Source organism: Anser brachyrhynchus (genome assembly GCF_964034855.1).
Source record: "Anser brachyrhynchus genome assembly, chromosome: 2".
NCBI lineage: Eukaryota > Metazoa > Chordata > Aves > Anseriformes > Anatidae > Anser > Anser brachyrhynchus.
In genome coordinates this window covers 82,956,842-82,974,938 of record NC_137695.1, presented here as the reverse complement: position 1 = coordinate 82,974,938, position 18,097 = coordinate 82,956,842, and the positions used below count along the sequence as shown (strand labels likewise).

At 37.4% G+C, this 18,097-nt stretch overlaps 1 protein-coding gene across 6 annotated transcripts in view; it reads left to right on the top strand.

Moving 5' to 3' along the window:
• LOC308190955 (uncharacterized protein) overlaps positions 1-18,097 on the top strand; it is a 74,813-nt gene that overhangs the window by 1,595 nt on the left and 55,121 nt on the right. For all 6 annotated transcript variants that reach the window (XR_013947590.1, XR_013947591.1, XR_013947592.1 and 3 more), the window contains exons 3-5: positions 4,534-4,706; positions 5,591-5,798; positions 14,611-14,735. Coding sequence is in view for 2 of the 6 variants with exons in the window: in XM_080582787.1 (XP_080438913.1) it covers positions 14,712-14,735 (24 nt within the window). In the remaining 4 variants the exon portion in view is untranslated. The remainder of the gene's footprint in view (positions 1-4,533; positions 4,707-5,590; positions 5,799-14,610; positions 14,736-18,097) is intronic.

Below are 18,097 nucleotides of genomic sequence, written 5' to 3'. Positions count from 1 at the left end.
TCTTAATAAAGCCATGCGTTTAGTGCTTACGTTCAAGTCACTAGGTAAACTTGTGAAAAATCGGTGTCCAGGCATTTTTCCATTCAACTGCTCTGGGTTGCAGGTGATCTGCAGTGACTGCAGATTTTCTTATTTATGTTTAGCAAGGTTGCCTTGGATGCTACTGCTCATATAGACCAAATTCTTGCTGCCCGGGTTGAACTGCTGGTTCAGTTCTGATTGCTCAGTAAGGCCTCTGCAAAAGCACTGTAAGTCTTTATGAAATGAGGTGATGGCTCACAGGAGTGCTCCACAGTTTGTGGCAGCAGTCAGATTAAGAAAACCCTCTGCTTGTGGGGAATGTGGAATAACAGGGCTTCCTGTGTTCGTAGCCACGCCAGACTTTGCATCTGCATTGTGGTGTTGGTTTTAGAGGCTTTAGATTAGATTGTGCTCAGCAGTCTAATTTTGAAGTCTTCTTGTTTATCTCTGGGAAAGGTAGGGTTGTTCTGAAATTTAAGTGCTTAAAATGACGGTGCTTAAAATTTCCATGGAAGGTTGTAACAGAATTTCTGCAGGAAAAGTAACTTGAAAAAAAAAAGTCATTTTTAGAGCTAAAAGCAGAATGAGTATTCTTATTTGCTCACAACGGCAGTGTCTCCATTTAGTTATATGTAACTAAGCAGGCAGCAAGACTGCAGTCCACTCTCTAAGAGGCTGGGAAGAAGGGTGTAGGAGAGAGCTGGAATTGTGACAGCTCCTGTCACATCTGTCACAGTGTTTCAAAACAGAAATGGTTATAAGGGTGGAAAGATTTATGAGTACCTATATAAATAATACTTTCTTAGGTCAAAGGAGAACTGTTTTGTATCGACAGTTGTATCTTTTAAAGGATAACTTCCTTCCAGTTTGTTTGAAAAAGAGATCAAAAATCTACCTGCCTTGTAAGAGTAGTGAGAAGACATCCTGGGGTGATGTGTTCTGGGATACTTGTTTCACAATTTCCACTATGTTCAAGGAGCAATAAATGTTGAGGATTGTAACCATTCACTGTTAACATATGCAGAAAGTTTTCTTAATATTAGCTTCCTGTCTAAATAAAAGTATTTGTCGATACTTACATAAGTTGTATAGCGATAGTTTGCCATCTGTACTGGGGATGAAGAGGCAAAAGGCCTGAGACTAATCATGCTGCCCGTCATCATTTTTGGTTTTTGAATTTTAAAAGAGAGTCTAGAACTTGCTATGAAATTCAATGATTTTATATTAAAAGCTTTACAGGAAAGAGTTAGTGGTCTCGATTCCATTTACCATTAAACAGAAATCCTCTGTGCAGAACCCACAACCTCCAATCACGTTCTTTCGCTAGACCAAATTTAGACTGTCAGCAGATGCACTTTGAAGAAAATGGGCGTGTAAAGCATATTGCATCTCACCACTAAAAATAGTCCTTTGAAACTTGGGTATTTTGCTTTTTTCTTAGGTATCCGTTCCTTCAGGGTTTTTCAGATATTCCATAATTCACATCGAAATAACTCTGCTGCAACAGTGTATTTTCCTAACTCATTTTTAATTGTGGTGTGAAATCTTTGAGAACTGCTTGTCATCCTTTTGCTGCTGCTGCTGTTGTGTTCGATGCTGGGAGAGAGGAATGGGTTGAGCATCCTTAGTGCTGAGCTGACCTTGCTGTTGCCACCAGAGCCCACGTGCTCAAATTGGGTCTTCATGATCAACAATTGCTCTGATGTACTGTGCATCTGAACCAAATTCAGGCTTATACTGCTCAGAAAAACAACAACAACAAAAACCACCACAAAGCACTTTAAAACTATGCAGGAGTTAAGTTTGAACATTTATGTTAACAAGTGTTTAATGTGGACCAGCTGTTTAGTACGCAGAGGTGAAGAGAAGAGAGTGCAGGGAGATACGGGGAATTGAGATGCAGGGCACCATGAAATATTTGGATTTTTGCACTTCTTTCTGTTGATTCGAGTTTCTGATTGACTTATTTTGGTAATTTCCAAAACTAATCATTTTTGGCAATTGATAATTGCTTGGTTAAGCAGTTGCTTGGCTGTCTGTTAGTTTATAAGGAAATTCTTTGGTTTTTGAGTTATTAGCAGCAAATTTATCTTTAGTCTTCAGTCTGCTTCATCTTACTCTGTGAGAGCTTTCTTCCGATCTGCAACAGGTAAGATTGGTTTGAAAGCTTCATACAAGAAAGCCTCAGTATTATCTCAAAATTCTGTTGACTTTTGTTATCAGACTGGACCCTTCACTTGTGTGGAGATATTATTGTGCTGTTTAAAACGTCAAAGCTGAGGGGTGCTTCATGTGTGAAGCTTTTCTGATTTGAACTTGGTGGCAATTTGACTGGAATATCATCAGAATTCGGATACTTGTGACTGAAGGCCAGCTTTGTTCAAACCACAAATTAGATCCATGTTGGCAAAGAGTTTGGTCTCTCTCTGACTCCTCTTGTGCACTGAACAATGCCAGAAGCGCACGCTGCAGTTCATACCGTTAGCAGCTCCAGCTCCTCCGAACTCAACCTGCAGCTTCCCAGACTTGTGGTGGTTGGACCAGGGCTGTGTGGAGAAACCTGTCCATGCTTCTCTGATTTCTGACTGCTGCCTTTGGTTAATGAGGTTAACTGAAGCTGGGTGAATCTGGCGAGGAACTATATAGCAGCCTATCAATCAATGTACGTATTTAATTTAGTTCCATCAAATATGGGGAACTTCAACATTTCTTAAATCATAAAGCGACTTTCTGAGGACGCTATCCAGCTTTGTCGCTTGCTGAGGGAGCTGGGCATTCTTGCAGAACCTTGACACCATCAAATCTGACTGTTTAATTTCAATTTTAATATTGGTAGAGGCTATGCCTCTAACAACAGCTCCTCTTCATGCTGATAAATGTTCCCCAAGATTATGTTAAAGAAACATAATTCCTCTGAAAACAGGAATGAAATGAATTCATGACATGTGCCTGTATCTTTCACACTTCTTCTCTGTTTTCAATGCTAACTCATTATTTAGTTTTGTATTAAAACCACACTTAATTTTTTTTTTGCTGCTCTGCATCAACTGCTTTGTTACCACAGTTATTATTTCTGTAAAAGACACTGTTCTCACTTGCCCTTCTGTCTTGCTTTTCTGTTTGTTTGTTTGAACTGTATTGGCTGTTTTTTTTTTCTTTGCCTTCAACTGATACTTTTATTTTAAGAAGAGATCAACCAAAATAATTCAAACAATTTTCTAGATTGCCTGTGGAGGAAAACTTATTGCTCATAATATTTTAAAGTGGAAGCAGTAAGAGTGTGGCTTTTATTTAAGAAGCCCTAATAACCCATGGCTTGCGGGAACGCTCTAAGCATTTTTCAGATGATGTCTTCCATTAGAAGAGCTGAAAGGCATGCTCGTGATGCAAAAACCTGTCTTGGTTTGGCCTCTTCACAGCCTCTGGAAAGTGCAGGGAGCAGTGAAGATACTTTACTGTAGGAAGCTAATTGTACTTTGTGCTTTAAGGAGGGAGGACTAAGAAAATTTGACGATTTTCTTTGGTCCCAAATGTTTTGAATTCATTCATAGAGAGTATCTAAAAAAAGCTGGATGCTGAAGACCAGTGGAGCTGTAAAACCTGTGAGAAGTTGCTAGGGGTCAGGATGAGGTGGGTAGATGAACCTGAGCACAATTTTGCATATGACAGAAACTGCTACTGGGACTGGGCACAGCACACAGAGCATAAAATAAAGTGGCAGGTCTTGGAGAATGAAAGTAACTTAGGTTACCGGGTGGCCTGAAGCTGAGGGAAAGGATTTTGAGTCTCAAATAAGTGAACCAGCATTAGTAGAAGAGGGTAAAAGATTGCAATTAACAGCAATTAAATCTAACATTAGACGTTTCTGGTGCATCTAAGGGTTTCAGCAATGCCAGTGGGCCCAAGTATGGTTCTCCATTGTGAAATCTGGAATTTCTGTCTTAACTTCTTAGGTACGTTGTTTCAAAAAGTAAATCCCAAGCCATATCAAAAAGTTTTTTTTGTTGTTTGTTTTTTGTTTTTGTTTAAAAGCAAGAAAGCTCACAATAAAAGCTGCAAAGTCAGATACTCATCTTCTGCGTGGGTGTGTAGGTACACTTTCAAAATCTTCAGTTGCCTGCCTGCATACAATCTTTCTTGCTCATTGTCCTTCCCAAATTCAGTGCAAGTATGAATAGTGCTTTAGTAGATTTTTATTTATTTATTTATTTTAGTAAGTGTTGAGTGTATAGGCAGAAAGCAATGAAATTAAGGTTACCAAGGCAACTTTGATTATGGCACTTCCTAATTATTTTATTTCTTGGCTTAGCAAACCTAATGAGCTGAGGGTTTTACTGTGTTTTAATATAGGATTTATTTAGTGTTGAGGAAGATATGTTGGGAATCTGCCTTAACATATTAGAATAAGTTACCAAAAAATCCGTTGGTTTTACCAAGATGTGCTGTAGGCTCTTAGTGACCAGGCTGTGAGACCACAAAGCACGTTGTTACATGCACGAATTTGTTCCTTAGGTCCTGTGATGTCTAGACCCTCTAGGGTTGCCGGGTTTACCTCCGTCATGACACTTCATGACACGTAACACCTCCATCGTGACACATAACATATATACTGCGTTGGTTGATGATGTATTGATCACCAAAACCTGCTGGAGCATGGAGCTGGCATACACTGCACAGAGGGTGAGGTAAGTGTTTATTCCTAATGCTTACTTCAGTATACGGTCTCAAGTAACATATATGACATGTTAAAGTTTTTGCTGTTGTTTTTTGATCTATAAATGTTCACAATGGAGGAGACATAGAAAGCACGAGTTTTTAAAACGTGCGTTTTTAGATACAGCTTTTGTATGATAAAACGTTTAATTTGATAAACCCAATAGATTCAGATCAAATGAGATTCTTGAAAATCATGGCTCTCTTCTCTGCTTTCTCATTTTTAAAAAAGCAAGGATATTTATTGTGGCAACAAGCGTGTCAAAGACAGTAGAAACTTTCCAAGTGTTTTTATTTTATCATTATCACTTGTGCTTATTTCATCCCCTTTTTCTCTTTGTGCAGAGCAGCACCATAGCAGTTCTATGATGAAAGTGTGCATACAGAATGATAATCTGTTCTTTTAGGGTGTGTGTGAATGGCAGTTAAACATTCCTGGAAGTCATCTACTATTTATATGTGCAAAAGTAAAATAGACCATTTACTTCCTCAACATCAGCAACTTAGATCTAATTCTGCCCTACAGTTAAAAATCAAATGGCTTGTCTAGCTCTTCGGCTCTTCTGGGAAGCTTTTTTTTTTTCCCCCTTCTGGGTGTGTTTGTGTGTTTGTTTCACAGACATAACCTAGAATGATCTGCAAGTTTTTTGTTTGTTTTTGTTTTCTCTTAGTGGACTGATTTATGAGGGTTACAGTATTTCAAAAGTCCCTTTAAAACTGTCTTTTGCCTGAAAGTATCTTACCTGAAATTAAGTCTTTTCAGTCATTGATGGTAATGTAAAATATCAGTTGATACTTATTTTTGGGTTTCTTTTTGAATTAGCTTACTTAACTTAGTTCTTTCTTGACAATCTAGAGCAGAGTTGAAAGAGCATGTGAAAAACCACAAAACTTCTCCAGCCCTTTTGTGTTCAATTTGTGGTTGAGTATTCAAAACCAGACATCAGATGAATGGACATCGCAAACAAATCCATTAGAAAACACAAATTAACGAGAGGAAGAGATGAAGGCTGAAGATAATCCCGTGTGGTCCAACACAAAAGCAACTGGAAAGAAGAATTCAAGTGAATTAGCATGCAGTACCTGCAGTAGCTATGGCCTGTATTATAGCAAAACTCTCTATTCTGCTTGTTATGCTCCAAGTAGTTCTGTAGATCTTTACTGCAGAATCATAGAATGAATGAATCATAGAATGATAGAATGGCCTGGTTTGAAAAGGACCTTAAAGGTCATCTAGTTTCAACCCCCCTGCTCTGGGCAGGGTTGCCAGCCACTAGAGCAGGCTGCCTGGAACAATTGATAACGTGGTACACTTATTTACTTACTTTACCTATTTTTACAAGGAAGTTTTCCACAGATAGCCTGAATGAAAATAAGGTACCCTATCCAAATAGTTGTATCTTGTCTTGTGATGGTACCGGTCTTTTTGAATAAAGCAAGCAGGAGCTGTTTCTAAAGCTTGCATTTTATTACTAGCAGTAAGAAAGAAAAATCACTGAGATGTGCTCACTGAACTGCCACGAGATGTGTACTCTTGTGCACCTGTGAGGCTTCTCAGAGTCCTGCACATAAACTGGATGAAAAAAAATGTGACAGTGCACAGCTTTCTCTGCAGTCAGTGGTACATTTTTAATAGGCATAGTTACTGAATAATCACTTTTGTCAGTTAATGCAAAGTTCCATTTATCTGCAGCTATGAGTTCACACTAAGACTTCGTCTGATCTCAAGTGCACCCTCTCTTCTGAAGAGAACTTAAGAAAGCATTTGATGCTTTCACGTTGTTCAGAAAAGATCCTTTGGTAGCCACCTGTCCATGACTTAACATCACACAATATTCTAGTGATAGTTTTCCTACTACTTAGGTGAATGAGTTAAAGAACATTCTGTTTCTGGAGGTTTCTTCTAAGTATGCGAGTTTCTTTTTGAGGATGTTTTATTTGTGATATGTGGCCATACATATGCCTGTTACATTACTAGAAAACATTTTCACAGTACACACCTACCGTTTAACTAGAGAAACCACTTTCTGACTTTTAAAGTTTTGTACCGTAATCTAAATAATTCACATTTTCAAGGATTTTTCCCAAATAGCTTCTTTACCCCGCTGTTTTGTAGGACTGAAATAACTGTCTATAGCGAATCTGGATTTCCTGCTTTGAAGTCATTATTGCTCATGTGGAAAGAAATAAATACATGTTTTAATTGCTTACTGAAATTGGTATAATAGAAAAGGAATTTGGGCTTGGATAGTCAAAGGCCCAATTATTTTTAATGAACTAGCAGCATCGCTAATAGATACAGAATAGACTGACATGCTGATGATGTACCTTTCACATAGTCATCTTTTTTAAATTAAGTAGTCTGTTAACAAGCCTTGTCATAGTCAAAGCACGTTCCAGACATAACAAATTGTGCAAACAGAGCAGTCAGACAAGTTGCTCTTACAATCACAGAGAGGTATTTTGACATAACTTGTCTCAATTTTGAAGTGTTTGAGAAGTACAGTTGTACAAGGTTAAGCATTTTACATTCTCAGATCATTAGAACTGTTGGTTTTAACAAGTGGACAATAGCAACCCAGATTTAGTATAAGGTTATGTATGAAATGTGTTGTTATCTGACATATGTGTAACACCTCTGTTTCAGAAGTAAAAGGAGTGTTTGCAGAAGGGGTCTCTGGAGCTATCCCTGGAACAATGCTTCCAAATACGGCAGATTACGAATTTACTTGAGTTTTTCATATCTCGTTCTCACTTAAGTTTTCCTGTCCAGCAAAGCAAGCTTCGAGTTAACCCTGTTTCCTTCTTACAGCCTCTTTGAACGGCATGCTAGCAAAACTGCTAAGTATCCGTGATGATGGATGGGAAGACAGCCACAGGCTTTCCCCTAAAGATTTGCCTGGGAATCTGTGGCAGCACCGGTACAGCAGAATCTGTTGTAAACTGCAGCCAATTCAGTGTTGTGTTCAGGAGCTTAGGTTAAATCGCTGATGGCAGAATGGCATACAGATAATCCCGCTGTGCTGGCCGTGCCTCTGAATGCGCAGAATGTGCTGCTGGGCAGAGCTCCAGAGTGCCAAAGCGAGCAGCCTCACTTTCTCTTCTTCCTAGAGTTGTCTCTCATTATGCCTAGACTAACAGCTCGTTTGGGAAATATATTTTAGTGTTTATTGATGCTTCAAAATTAAAACTTAAAAAAAATTCCAAAGCCTTTAAACTAAAAAAGATCAGCTGTCCCAAGGCTGAGTCGTCTGAGAAATGGAGATAACGGTATGCAGGGACCAGCTATTTTCCTGTCTTGTTGTTATGTTTGTTTCGTTTTCCAGAAGGGGGCAGCAAAGGAGCAACATAACCCTGGCTTTTTCAAGGGCTTTTTCAGTGTTCCGCTTTGACTGTATACCTACCTCAGTGTAGGCTACCTACTCTTGTCAGAGATCCAGTTTAAAATGATTATTTCTACCTAACTCGTTTGCTACAAGAATAGCTGTAATATATGCATTAGATGTCTTCATTCTTTTCAGTTTTAGACAGTAGAGTTTAATTAGTAAAATCTAATTTGAATTTATGCAATTTTATAAAAAAAAGGTAACTCCATGTGAAGACTTAAGATTTTTGACTATGACATTAGATGTATGTATATTTTAAAGGACAAGATAGCAGAACAACCGAACTCCATGACATACTCCATGACATTATAAGTGAGTCACCTAAGTCTTGCTTACGTTTTTCAAGTATCTGGTATTTTCTACATTTCAAGTTAAGTTAGGGTAATGTTACAATTCAAAATAATGCTCCCTTGGCCATTTTTCTTCCATCAGAAAATAAGGCTGAGAGTACATTAAATGTAGAGATAATTTTAATTCACATATTAATTCAGTACGAGGATGGCTCTTGCTTTCTTCCAGCACTGTATGCAAGTTGAAGGCTTCGATTCACAGGGAATAGCAGAACTACTAAACAGTATAACTGAATTTTATTGCCTTCTTTCAGCAATGAAGTACAGTTTTTATAACCTAAAACTTTACGGAGACATATCATATTACCAGTTTGGAGTATGCTGTTTTCTGACTATATGGGAAAATGTTGGCATACCTAATGCCTTGACTTTCGTGAAAGTGTGTGGCCATAATTCTATTTATGTTACAGAAGTAGTTAGCAAAAAATGGCAGAGAGAGGGCAGTATAACCTCTTCAGTTGCTGAGTTTTATCTGCTAGTTCTTATAAAAGGAAAATTATAGTGGCTTCTGTGATGATCAGCTACCTATAATCAGTGTTCAAAGCCTAACTGGGAAGAATGAAACTGATTCTTGACAGTCTTGCCTGACTGTTTTGTTAATTTCATAAGTGTTATAATGTGTGTGTGGGGGGGCCTTTATGGAGCCTAAAACTCTGATGAAGAATACTCATGATAATAATCCATTCTGTTCCAAAAATAGAAAAACCCTTTGCTCTTAATGTGTCTGAATTGCCCAATGTTTCAAATAAGGCTTATTTAGATCTCAAGGATGAAAGGTTGAAAAATCCATATTAGAGTTCCAAGTTCGTTTGGTCTTTTGGTCCTTAGCCTACGAAGATCTCCTAGTAACACAGTCCTTCTTTTCTCATTAAAGAAAAAAGGACACACTGGTATCTGTGGGTAGTTTGCACCACAAACACTGCATGTGATGGGCACTGTCCACAACATCAGAATTCCAAAGTCTGTATTTAAAGCTGTTACTTTTGTTAAGCCATCTCTGCTTAAACTTGTTAAGGAATGATTGAAATAGCTAGAAAATCCAAATAGCTCTACTCTTCTACAAAGCATTTAATCCACTAACAGGGAAAGGTTGTTCTGCTATGTCACTGTGAAAGACGTCCTCTGAATGCATAAAAGTACACTTTTAATTCTGATTTCAATGAATAGAAATGGTAACAAAGAATGTTTTCCCAGTCTGTTAATAAGCACATTATATACATTTGAACTACTGTGCTTGTGTTAGATTCACAAAGATATTACAGAAATCAGCCTCTGCATTTTTGGTCTCTGTTTCATAGTGCTAAAAAAGTTCTGTCTATCCTGTAGGAGCTGAGAATCTAGATCTTTCACAATGTGAAAGCCTTTTTATGATAGCCTTTCCCCATGAGAGAACACAAATGTTTAGGGAAGAGGGGAAAAATTAATGCAAAGAGTTATTCAGGATTGTACTGCTCGCCTTTCAGAGTTGGCTTTCATCTTGAAGCCCACTGTTTAAATCCCAGACTTTTCCTTATAGGCCCTTGGTTTTACTGAGATTATTGTTTTAGCTTTCACACCTTCTATGTATCAAACACTTCAACAATTCCCCTAAGTACTTTAGTTCCCTCATGCAAATTAAGGGCTTTTATTCTTTAAGCAATGTAAGCTTTATTTCTCTGGTGCAAAGCTTTATTGCTCTGGTGCAAGAAAGTATTAAGCTACACAAATAATTGGGGATTAAGCCAAGTCCCCTTTTGCATCTTTCTTGTTTTGAATCTTATTACGTAAAATAACAGCCGTATGATTCAGTCTGTCATTTGAATTAGTAGAAATACTTCTACCAGTAGAAGTCTTGAGCATAATATAAACTAATTTCATTGTTTTCTAAAATGCTTTGTTTTTAAGATGACAGGACTTCCATTGTCTTCACAAATGTGTCATGAAAATAACTGTGTTTTCATTATAGAGTATTTAAAGAATGAGTAACCCTGTTTATTACATCTAACATGTGAATGTAGTGCGTGTAGTCAGAATTAGTATTTACTTGGTAGTTAATTATTTACAGGTATGATTTGAAAGGGAATTGTTTCATTTTGCTATGTTGATCAATAATCTGGATAGAGGTGTAAGCACCTTTCAAACCTGCTATAGTTAACTTCCACAGGACAAGGATTTTAAAGTTGTTCTCTGCTTATATTTCTCCCTTTGAAATTGTTGTGTTATAGATGTGCATTACAGACTTGTTTGTGAATTTGTGAACAACCGGTGCTTCCTTTATTTTTGCTGAGGTTTGAGGAACTTTATATGCTTGAGGCATAGAGTTAAATGGTTTTGAGGTATTATAAGCATGGTGTGGGGAAGAATCTGGCAAATCGAGGAATTTGGAACAGTAGATCTACGATCCATAAATGTTTTACAGTTTTGTTTCCTAGGAATCCTCTCTTTGTTTACAAGCACACGTAATTCTGACACACATTATTTTTCCATTTGGATAAATTCCACTTGCAGGCCTGAAAGTGTAACAGGTCATGCCATAGAGAAGGTAGAATCTGTATTTTTCACACAGAGAAAAAATTCCTAAAAAATGTAGGCAGACCATTCAAACAGGAAAATACAACAATCCAATGTGAGCATGCTGCATTGTACAGTATTGGCTGCTAGTGAATTACTTCAACACAGGAAGCTATGTCATTCTGGGAATATAAATAACTAGTTGAAAGATAATAAAATAATAACTGAATTACTTGACTGTAGACAGGTCTGATAGGAATCTTTATGCTCTCATCCCTCCCGAAATGATATCAGTATTTCCTATATAAGTAGTAAGCTCAAATACTCGTGATAAAAATCATCAAAAACCTGAATTAACATACTAGTTGAGAAATGTCATCTCTTCAGACCACTTATACAGGAAAAATAGATGATGATTTTCCAACTCTGACAAGGTTCATTTCCTTTCTGTCAGGAAGTGTTCTTAAAGTTAGCTTTGCAGAGGCACATGGGAATACGTGCTGGCATCAAAGCCTTTCACTACCGGCACTGTGAGTACTGAACAAGTCTCAAGGCCTCTCTGATACAGCATATATGAATTTGTACAGGTGGATTACACGTGTCTTTTTTTATGTTACCACTTAAATTACTTAAGGAAAAAAAACCAACAACAACAACTGTACAGTCAAATATTGAGTGCTGTTTAAGTCAAATATTTAGTGCTGCTTCTGTGCTGTGGAAAGGATCTCTCAAGAAAAGGGGTATTTTTTATTTTTTATCAACTGGTAGTTCTTCTTCTTATGTTGAATATGAAACATATTCATATATGTTGAATATGAAACAGACAAACAAAATCAGATCCTGATTTAAAAAAAAAAACAAGCAAATTTTTAACTAAATTATTTCTGTGGTCTATCCCTTAAGGATATGTTTGTGTTGCTTCCCTGAATATGGGTGTACTTTAGGAAATCCTGGTTTAGGATCTATATTCAGAAGACACTTGTGACAAGGTATAGATATAACAAAGACAAGAACAGCTTGTATCCCTGGCACGTTAACTGAGAAAGGTGTCTTTGCTAGTTTGGAGGGATGTGGACTTGAATCAGATTGCTATTTCTTATTCTCTCTACTGGTACACCATGAGTGGAAAAGAATGGGAATGCCTTTGCAAAACTTTTTAAATCAACTTGCACATTTTTGCATATTTCAAGATTCTTTTTAATATTATAGGTTGATGTTTGCCTGTCTTGGCTATATTCCCTTTCGTTTTCTGGTGTGTTTCCTACTTGAGAGTTCTGTTTTCAGAAGTTCAGCGTTGAGCCTGGTGGTAGCCCCAGCTTCTGACTGATGCTTTGTTTGCTTTTTTCCTATCTTAGTCAAGTAGTTTGTTTACATACACTTTATAGTATCAAGGTTATATCAAGTCTGTCATCATGCCAAAATGAAGGCATTTGTATTTAGAAATCCTGAATTTGCACAGAACATACTTTGTATCACTGTCTGCTTGGAGCTTTTGGATCTTCTCCATTTTGTAGGTATTTAAGAAGTGAAGTCTTTCTCTGTTTTTGAACTGAGCATTTTACAAGATCTGTAAATAAGTTTAATGGAACAAATAGCACAGGAACATGCTATGTTGCATTAATGGCCTTCTGAAATCTGCTATATAAAGTATGTCGTGAGTGGGTGGGCAGGACAGCGGAGAGACAATTATCTGCTTGTGAGAATATTGAAATAAATCAGCCTGTGGAGAATTCATCCTATAGCATAATGAATAGGATACATCCACTTCTGCCCACGCTGGGAAGATGAACTTTTCAGCAGGTTTAAGGAATGAAATGCTCCTGCAGTGGTTTGGCAGGAGTACGGCGCGCCGACACTTGGTTGACGTGGGTGGTGCTCCATCTTGCAGCGCTGGGACCACGGCCTGGCACACTGCACGGCAGGAGGGGAGGGCGGGCAGCTGGCTGGCAGGCACGGAGGTGTGAAGGAGGCCGCCAGACGTCGCATGCTACTGGGACAGATGGCTCCCGGTCTATGTGGTAGCAAGTATGCCGCGTCTCGAAAGGCAGACATTTGCTCTGTTCAATATTCTTAGCCTATGTGGAAGGCAACTGGCTTCAAAAAGGCTTCAAAAGGTAGAGGAAAAAGACCATGATATCTAGAGATGAGATAACTGATGACATCTGGGAACTTGACTAGACACCGTGGCCAGGCATTGTAAAAAATATTCAGGTGCATAAGTAGACACATGACCAAACCCATCCTCAATAAATTAAACTTCTGTCAAAAATGAATAAAATAAATCACTGTCTAGGAGAAGGATTGCAAATCCAGAACAGTTTTGTATCACTTTATCTGCCACTGACTTGCTATGTAATCTTCTGCAAATGCATGTAACGACTTTTGGGAAGCTGCTTGTTACCTGTGGAAAAAGTAGCCTGTTATCTAGACATCAGGCTATTGACAATTGCTCCTGAAAATGTCCTCAGCCCTTTCCTGTTTGCTTCTCCATTGACAATTGGGAGTAAACATTAAAAAATAAAAATAAGTCTCCATATTATGCTGACCCTGTAAAGAGTACACATTGTTACATCCTCTGCATTAATTCTTAAAAGATAACACTAATAAAACTGAAATGCTGTACAAGTAACTGGACAAACTGTACAAGTAACTGGAGTTACTTGTAATAATGTTGCCTTAAAATGCTGTCTTGAGGGGAATTATTACTGTACCAGGGTTATTGTTAGGACTTCAGTTCTTAAAATCTGTTCACTTTTCTTTATTTTTAACTTGACATTATTTACTTGCTTTGTGTTTGATTTTGAAGATGAAGATAAATTTGCCTATTTGGGGTTGGACCAGATGATCTTCCCAACATCAACCGTTTTGTATTCTGCAATTCTATTTCATTTTTTTTAGTCTGTGGTTTCTTTCTGTTTAGGTGCATTTCAGGTTTTCCACTGTGAAAATAGTATTTCAGAATTCAGTTACCTCAGAAAGATAAGAACATAAATATTGTGAATTAGAAATTGTTAGCGCGCATGCAGATGAAAGGGGAGGGTAGTTCTTTAAGAGTGTACCTCACAATGCTTTTGTTATTGAAATTCATTGTTTATCTTTGTATCTGTGACCTAAATGTTGTCCTTGCTGTCTTTCGAGAAAATTCTTTGTGTGTTTTCTTCATTAAGTTCAAAATGGCTTTCCCTTAATGTCATTTCCTTTTGCTTCTTGAAAACTTCCTGTTCTGCTGCCAGTCTGAGGGATGGCTTTGTGTTTTGTGCTTCTTTGGTTTGTTTGTTTTGTGGAGATTTTTCATGACAGAGTAGGCTGAAAGTCAGCACGCTGAACTTTGATTCAGAAAAAAAGATCAAAACTAAATTTGGAAATGGGTCTGGCCAGTTTTTCTTGATTACACTTACGGTGGAAGCCAAATTTAAATGCGGTAGGTCTCCTACTGATAAAACTGGCCATAACCTTTAACTGCATAGACTTTTATGTAAGATCATGATTCATTAGCAGTGAGTTCACGTGAAAGATGAACTGTGGATTTGAGCATGTGCTGTAAATGCTAATCCACTGATTTTTTTATTTATTTTTTTGAATTTCATCTTCCTCCCCCCACTCTGAGTTCCCATAGAAGGTACTACATTCTTCATGTTTGCTTTCTGTAGGTCAGAAGCCTTTCAAATATGAAATCTGCCCTTACAACTCCATTGATGCAAGTGGTAAAGTGGCAGCATTTACGAACACACACGAGTGAGATGCCTTGTGAATGTCGACTCTGTTCATAAAGATGGTAAGTGTAAATAAGCACTCTGTCATACAAATTCTGAAAATTTACTGGTTTTATTTTATTTTGTTTTATTGGTTAGTGGTGTTTATTTTCTTAGGAAAGACTTTAAGGTATGCACTCCTACCCATTAATAAAAGCAAGCCAAGCATTTACATATATTCCTGTAGGGAGCTTGGATCTATGAGGGCTTTTTTATTTAAAGGAATTCCTTTCTGTCCCTTCCTTATAGCTCTTTCTGTACATAACTACTACATAGACTATTCTGGAAGATGTGTGGAACAGTAATGTGACAAATAAAAAAGTACCTGATAGAAGAACGTGACAGTATCTGTATGCATTCATTCAGTGACCACGTGTCTTAATGTACTGTGCTAGGTGTGTACAATTCTGCTTCTTCACTCTGATTTTGTCTTCAGCTTTGCTTGTAGTGTTTTGATTCCACTCTCCCACCCCCGCCAGTTGAGGAAATGATCACATTTTTGACAGTGCTAACACATTTCCTTTTGCAGTGTTGGCAGAGTGCATCATGTGATGAGTGGGAGCATTAGCTAGTCTTAGTGTAGCTGAAGTACATGTTGAAAGTGTGTACTTAGCAGCCTTAGAGACTGTTTAAATGTTAAATTTTTGTGTGTTTAAACTCTGTACGCTAAAGGATGTACTGTTTGCTCTGTTTTTTAACTCCAAAGGTTTAAACGAGGATAAGCTAATGTCCACAAGTCGCACAAGTTGCTTCTTGAAACACGCAGTGGTTGGAGAGGGCTTGATAACTTTTTGTTTGTTACTTCTGTGGAGGAAAACTTACTCTGTTTCTTTATCTGTTGTAATAATTGTAATTCTGATTATAAAACTAGTGCTACTTTTGGAGAGTCTTCTAATGGCAGAGATAAAACTGGGAAATGCATCTGTCAGAAGTGATAGGATACCTTGAGCTGGAAGTAAATTACTTCTTTGCTGAGAGTTTTTCAGCAACTGAGTAATGGAATAACAGGAAAAAAGGCCTTTTCCTAGCTGTTGTGGCAGCTGGGTAGAAATGCAGGCTTGTAAATATTATGCAATATTTGTATTAAAAAATGAAGGGAATTTAAATAATCAAACGGTCTCTTACTGTCCCAGTTACTTGTTTGCAGATGTTTACTTTCTAGGAGATGACATGTATGTCCTATTATATGAACAGCAGAAAACAGTTGTTGGGCTATTTGAGAGGAATGGCAGCGGTGAACTCCACAGGCCATAGAGTAGAACACTAGTGTCCTATTTATTGATTCATTTTTTCTGGTAGGCACGAGAAATCCAGTTTCCCTTCCTATTAGATAAACTTTAGTTATTGGATAGAGCTAAGCATAACAGCGGACTGTCTAAAAATCTATTTTTTAATAAACCACTCTGTAATATGTTATAGTATTTTGTCTCTTTTTGCAATATACTTTTTCATGTATTTGTAGTAAGTCAGCCCTACTTACAGGAATCAAAGATTTTGTTGCTTGCAAATTAACATGTCCCCTTCTACCAGCCTGCTTGGATGCACTTTAGTTGTCATAATGTAGGTACTTGCATGCTTAACTTTTGCTGTGGGACTGTTTTAATTAAGTTAATAGAATTGTTCTTTAATAAGTTAAAAAATTGTAACATTATGAAAGTCAATAGGATAGGGAGGTAAATGTTTTAACCAGTGTCTGTAAGAGTAAATGATAACACTGCCTGAACGTATTATTTTCTTTTATGTAAAATACATATTAATGTAAAATATTTTAGTTCCTGTCTGCATAATGGTAAGTGTAAATGCTTGCATAGTGTTCTAGACCTAATTAGTTTGGCTGTTTGAAAATGACACTTGGGAAACAGTTTGCTTCAATTGGGTAAATATAGTTAAGGCTTATTTTTGTTCTAAGTTATCTCTGTCAGGTCTGTGATAGCCTTAAGATATTAAGGACAGTACACTCTAAGACCCTTTATTTCAGGAATTGTAGGAGGAATAGAACAAAATGTAGGAATATAAAAGAAGTAGAAAACAAACACTGAACACCTAAAGCCAACAACTCTTTTCCAGTCCCCAAGCATACATGTCGCCAAGCATCTATGTGGATTTACACCCACATAGAACCCATTGACTGATTCAGTGGGCTGTATTCAAGAGTGAGGTGTAAAGGGTGGAAACAGAAATCATGACCAAGGAAATCTGAGTATAAGCAAAGCTAAGGATGGCATAACCGCATTAATGAAATCTGAAAAAGTTAAGAGATTACACTTTTCTGTAGTATTTTGGTTTAGTTTGAGAATAAAAATGCATTGCTTACTGATACTCAATTAGAAAAGAATTTCATTATTCACGCTCTCATGAGCTAATACTATTTGTGCTCTGTGTTTAGCAGAGACATTATTTTTCGGTAATCATATGGATGCCAGTATAGTGAAATCTCAAGTGGCAACTCTTCATCAAAATTAAGGATTGCAGTGAAATTTAATTTTAGAATGTATTGATATGTATTTGTATCTGTGTATGTGTGTATAATGAACTCTAGACTGGAAATGTTCATAGAATCATATGTGTATGAATCTGGGCTGTTTACAACAGGTTGAGTGCTTTTACCTTAGGGCTTATTTCATATTAAAAGCTCAGAGTGATGTGGAAGAAGAAATGTAAATCAGCATGAGATATCTGCATTACTCAGTGACTGAAGTCAGATGACTGCTTCTGATTGCACAGAATCCGACAGGTTCACATTTTCGGTAGTTTTGCTGTCAAAAGCTGCAACAGGATTTCCTGAAAATTATGTGTTCCCGATAATAATACAGATAGGGATTTAAAGAGTTCTGTGATGATTTAATAAGAATGTCTGGGAAAATACTTAATCTTTTCCATAAACCATAACTTGAAAGCCAAAGGTTTTCTGTGTCTGTGCTGTAAAACATTTTCTCATGTGCCAGATCAACCAATTACACTTCTTGTTAAGTGTGAGGGGAAAAGGAGAGTTAAGTCCACAGTCTTTTGCTTGTTCCATCCACATAAATAACACCACTGCTTAAGTAGTACAACCCCGTGTATAGAAAACCGGTAAATATTTGCAGCACAAACCATGATTTTTTTTAAGCTGGTAGGGTGCATTTACCAAGTCTAAGAATTAATTTTAGTCTACTTTGTTGCTTGTTTAATCTGACATCTCTGTAGTTCCCCTTCTATAGTCAGTGGAAAATGATGGGTATTCACAGAAGTCATCCTAATTTCATAATAGACAGTTAAATGTGTGGGCTGATTCACCCCAGTAGCGTTACTTACTGCCTGCATGTAGTTAATTGTACAGAGGAAACCTGGAAGATAATATGCCTGTTAGATAGCCTTATGTGGGATGAATCCTACTGTAGGTGAT